General features: G+C 54.2%; 1 protein-coding gene across 1 annotated transcript; it reads right to left on the reverse strand.

Moving 5' to 3' along the window:
• Positions 1 to 1,129: 1,129 nt before the first annotated feature.
• On the reverse strand, positions 1,130 to 3,403 carry LOC121671839. The gene is made up of 2 exons (XM_042044072.1): positions 2,690 to 3,403; positions 1,130 to 2,650 (listed from the first exon to the last, which is right to left on the reverse strand). The coding sequence occupies exons 1-2, from the start codon at positions 3,209 to 3,211 to the stop codon at positions 1,130 to 1,132; spliced, it is 2,043 nt and encodes a 680-aa protein (XP_041900006.1). The 5' UTR covers positions 3,212 to 3,403.
• Between the last annotated feature and the right edge of the window lie 678 nt (positions 3,404 to 4,081).

Here is a 4,081-nt window from a genome sequence, read left to right on the forward strand (position 1 = left end):
TATTGATGACCTCAATGGGAATCTGACGTCGTCCATCTTGCCACTTTACTCCCAGGAACTGGATCTCTCGGGCAGGTCCCTTGACCTTGCTCTTCTTGATGGCAAAACCAGCTTGCAGGAGAATTTGAATTATTCTCTCTCCTTTCTCAAACACTTCGGTTGCGGTGTTCCCCCACACAATGATGTCATCAATGTACTGCAGATGTTCTGGAGCCTCACCCTTTTCTAGTGCAGTCTGGATCAGTCCATGACAGATGGTGGGACTGTGCTTCCACCCCTGGGGCAGTCGGTTCCAGGTGTACTGCACGCCCCTCCAGGTGAAGGCAAACTGAGGCCTGCACTCTGCTGCCAGAGGAATGGAGAAGAATGCATTGGCAATGTCAATAGTGGCGTACCACTTCGCTGCTTTGGACTCCAGCTCGTACTGGAGTTCCAACATGTCTGGCACGGCAGCGCTCAACGGTGGAGTCACTTCATTCAGGGCACGATAGTCCACAGTCAATCTCCATTCCCCGTCAGACTTGCGCACAGGCCAGATGGGGCTGTTGAAGGGTGAGTGGGTCTTGCTGACCACCCCTTGACTCTCCAGCTCGCGGATCATCTTGTGGATGGGGATCACAGCATCTCGATTTGTCCGATACTGCCGGCGGTGCACTGTCGAGGTGGCAATTGGCACTCGTTGCTCTTCCACTTTCAGGAGCCCAACTGCAGAAGGATTCTCAGATAGTCCAGGCAGGGTGTTCAATTGCCTAATGCCCTCTGCCTCCACAGCAGCAATCCCAAATGCCCATCTGAGTCCTTTTGGGTCTTTGTAGTAGCCATTCCGGAGGAAGTCTATGCCCAGAATACACGGGGCCTCTGGGCCGGTCACAATCGGATGCTTTTGCCACTCCTTCCCAGTCAGGCTCACCTCAGCTTCCAAAAGGGTCAACTGCTGTGATCCCCCAGTCACCCCAGCGATGGATACAGGTTCTGCCCCCACATGTCCCGATGGCATTAAAGTACACTGTGCCCCAGTATCAACCAATGCATCGTATTTTTGTGGCTCTGACGTGCCAGGCCATCGGATCCACACCGTCCAGAAAACTCGGTTCTCCCGTGCCTCTTCCTGGCTAGAGGCAGGGCCCCTCTAGCCCTGGTTATCATTCTTTCCCTGGGTGTACATGCTCGAGGTACCTTCAAGGGGATCCGACATATCATCCTCCTTTCTGTAATACCTGGCAGCTCGGTCACGGGAGGCTGAGGCTACCTTCACCTTAGCGGAACCCCCTCGGTTAGTGCCTCCCTCCTTGAGTTCACGCACCCGCGCTGCCAGGGCAGAGGTGGGTTTCCCATCCCACCTTCTCATGTCTTCCCCATGCTCACACAGGAAAAACCACAGCTCAGCTCGTGGGGTGTACCCTCTCTCTCTAGCAGGGGGACGATGGGCTCTGACTTGGGGGCCTGTGACTCGCACTGGTGCCACACTGACCCTCCTCATCTCCTCCCTCATCTCCTCCCTCATCTCCTCCCTCATTTCCTTCCTCATCTCCTTCATCTCCTCTTTGAGGTCCTGGACCACAGCAGAGACATGAGCTTTCAGCGGGCCATTGATCATGCTGTCATAATGCCTGAGCCTGTTGGCAACAGAGCCCACTGTTTCTCGGGTATTGTCAGCATCAATCGTTGCAATGAAGGTGGTGTATTGCGATGGCCCTAGCCTTGCCAGGTTCCACATCATCTGTCCTGTGCACCTGACCTTATCGGGGTCATTATCATGCTGTCCATCCTTCCCAAAGAGTACCTCTAATATTGCCACCTCTCTTAGCTGTTGGATCCCTTGCTCGAGTGTCTTCCACTGCATTCTATGATGATACTCCTGCATTCTTTCTTTGTGAATGAACCTTTCTCTCACACTCATTAAGAGCCGCTCCCAGAGAGAGAGAGGCCCTGGCTCCCTCACAAATATCTGGTCCACACCTGGGTCCTGGGTCAACGATCCCAGATACCTTGCCTCACCACTATCCAGTTGCACACTTGTGCCCATAAGGTCCCAAACCCGAAGCAGCCAGGTGGTATAAGGCTCACGCCCCCTTCGCACAATGTCGTTTCGCATAGCACGGAGACTGTCGTGCGACAGGGACTCAGTGATGACTTCTGGCTCTGGCTCTCCTGCTGGTTGTGAGGGCCCTGGTTGCCCATCATCATTAACTGGTCGTACTGATTTGGTCTTATACTTCCTCCTTTGCACAGGGGCGACTGCTGCTGGCTGTGGTTGTCCTTGTGGTTCAGCTGAAGCCTGGACGGTTGTAACATCCGTGGGTTCCACTGCTGCACCATTGGACTCACCCTCTTTGGGGCAGGGAGAGGGTTTTTCACTAGCTGAGGAGGTGTATTCCCTTAGCAATTGGCATATCTCCTGGCGCACCTGGCCCATCTCCTGGCACATCTCCTTGCGCACCTGGCCCATCTCCTGGCATATCCCCTGGCGCACCTGACCCATCTCTTGGCACATCTCCTGCATCCCTTTTGCCAGTACCCCCACCCAGTTTGGGTAGTCCATTTCTGAGGTGGACTGTTGGGCAGTATCAGTCTGTGGGGCGGGATCTCTAGTGTCTGGGGCTGTGGCAGGCTCTGGCTCTGGGGTAGGATCTCTAGTGTCTGGGGCCGTGTCAGGTTCTGGGGTAGGAACTCTACTCTCTGGGGCCATGTCAGGCTCTGGGGCAGGATCAGGCTCTGGGGTAGGAACTCTACTCTCTGGGGCCATGTCAGGTTCTGGGGCAGGATCTCTAGTCTCTGGGGCTGGTGTCCGGGTAGATATCCAAGCCAATCTCAACTTATCCTTGAATGCTAAATAGAGTAAGCCTATCAGCAGCAGATGGTTAGTATTCAGAGGGAATTTAAACCCTTCGAAAATTGATGGGGTGGGCCCAAAGAACTGGTTGAGGGGTTGGGAGAAAACTTCCCCTGGTGTCATTTCCTCACAGAAAGTACCATTGTTAACATAACCCCAAAAACATGTGCTCAGTGTGTGATAGCTGTTTATCCATGTGCCCACATTCCGGAGGAAGTTAAAAACCCATGAATTCCTCACCTTCTCGACCCATAACGCAAGCTGGATAACAGCAATGGTAGCCTTAGTCAGAGGACCCATATTCAAGTAAGGAGCTGCAAAGGGGAAGAATATAGCCACGGCTACATGCCACCCAAACCAGGGTAAACTAGACCACATAGTGCTGCCTAACAAGGTTCCAATATCCAGCACACAAAATAAAGTTATCGAGGAACTGTTATTCCTTTTTCACCTCTATCTCTTAATGCCCTCAGGCCTCACGTTGGGCGCCAAGATCTGTCTCGGTTTTGAAAGACAGGTGTCTGCTAAGGAAGGCAGAGGCCCCCCCTTGAAGTGGCAGATATAACCCCTTTTCCCTCCAAGTTATTATATTTTGAAATCAAGGGCCTTTAGGCAAAGATGTGGGAAATAGGAATAACAGTTCTTTACTCTATATATATATATGTGTATATAACCAGTCAAACAAAACAACAACAACTATGGCAGTAACAGCAATCACAAACCCAGTCCCAGCCTTCTCGGCTGTCGGGCCCTTTCCCCTCGGGTGCAGTTCCGCTCGCAGCCGGCAGGGGCGCTGGCGGCTCCCGGTGAGCAGGGCAGGTGCGATGGTTCCCCCGCGGCTGCAGGGGGCACTCCGGAGCGAGCTCGGGAAACACGCGGCACCGGTGCCCTGGGATCCCGGGAAGGGATGGGACAAAGGAGCTTCACAAACCCCTGGGCAGCCGATCCTGGACTCTCGGGAACAGCAGGCTGGAACGGCAGAGACGGACGCAAATCCCGGGTGGCAGACGAGATGTATCCAGATGGGAGAACCCCACGGAGGCCCAGGCAGGCAGGGCGAGCAGGGCTACAGCGTAGCGGAAGCTCAAAGCAGCAGCGGGGCAGGGCAGCCACAGCCCGGTCTCCAGCAGGGCAGGGAAAGCGGCTTTTGGGGTCCTGGCGTTGCTTCCAGCAGAAAGAAAGAACGGCCAAAAAGAAAGAAGCAGCAGCTCCTTTCTCTGCAGCTTCTCTCTCCGGACGCTCAGAGCG

This window comes from Corvus kubaryi, unplaced genomic scaffold, assembly GCF_017639235.1.
Source record: "Corvus kubaryi isolate FWS band 111438036 unplaced genomic scaffold, C.kubaryi_AGA036_p1.0 37398, whole genome shotgun sequence".
NCBI lineage: Eukaryota > Metazoa > Chordata > Aves > Passeriformes > Corvidae > Corvus > Corvus kubaryi.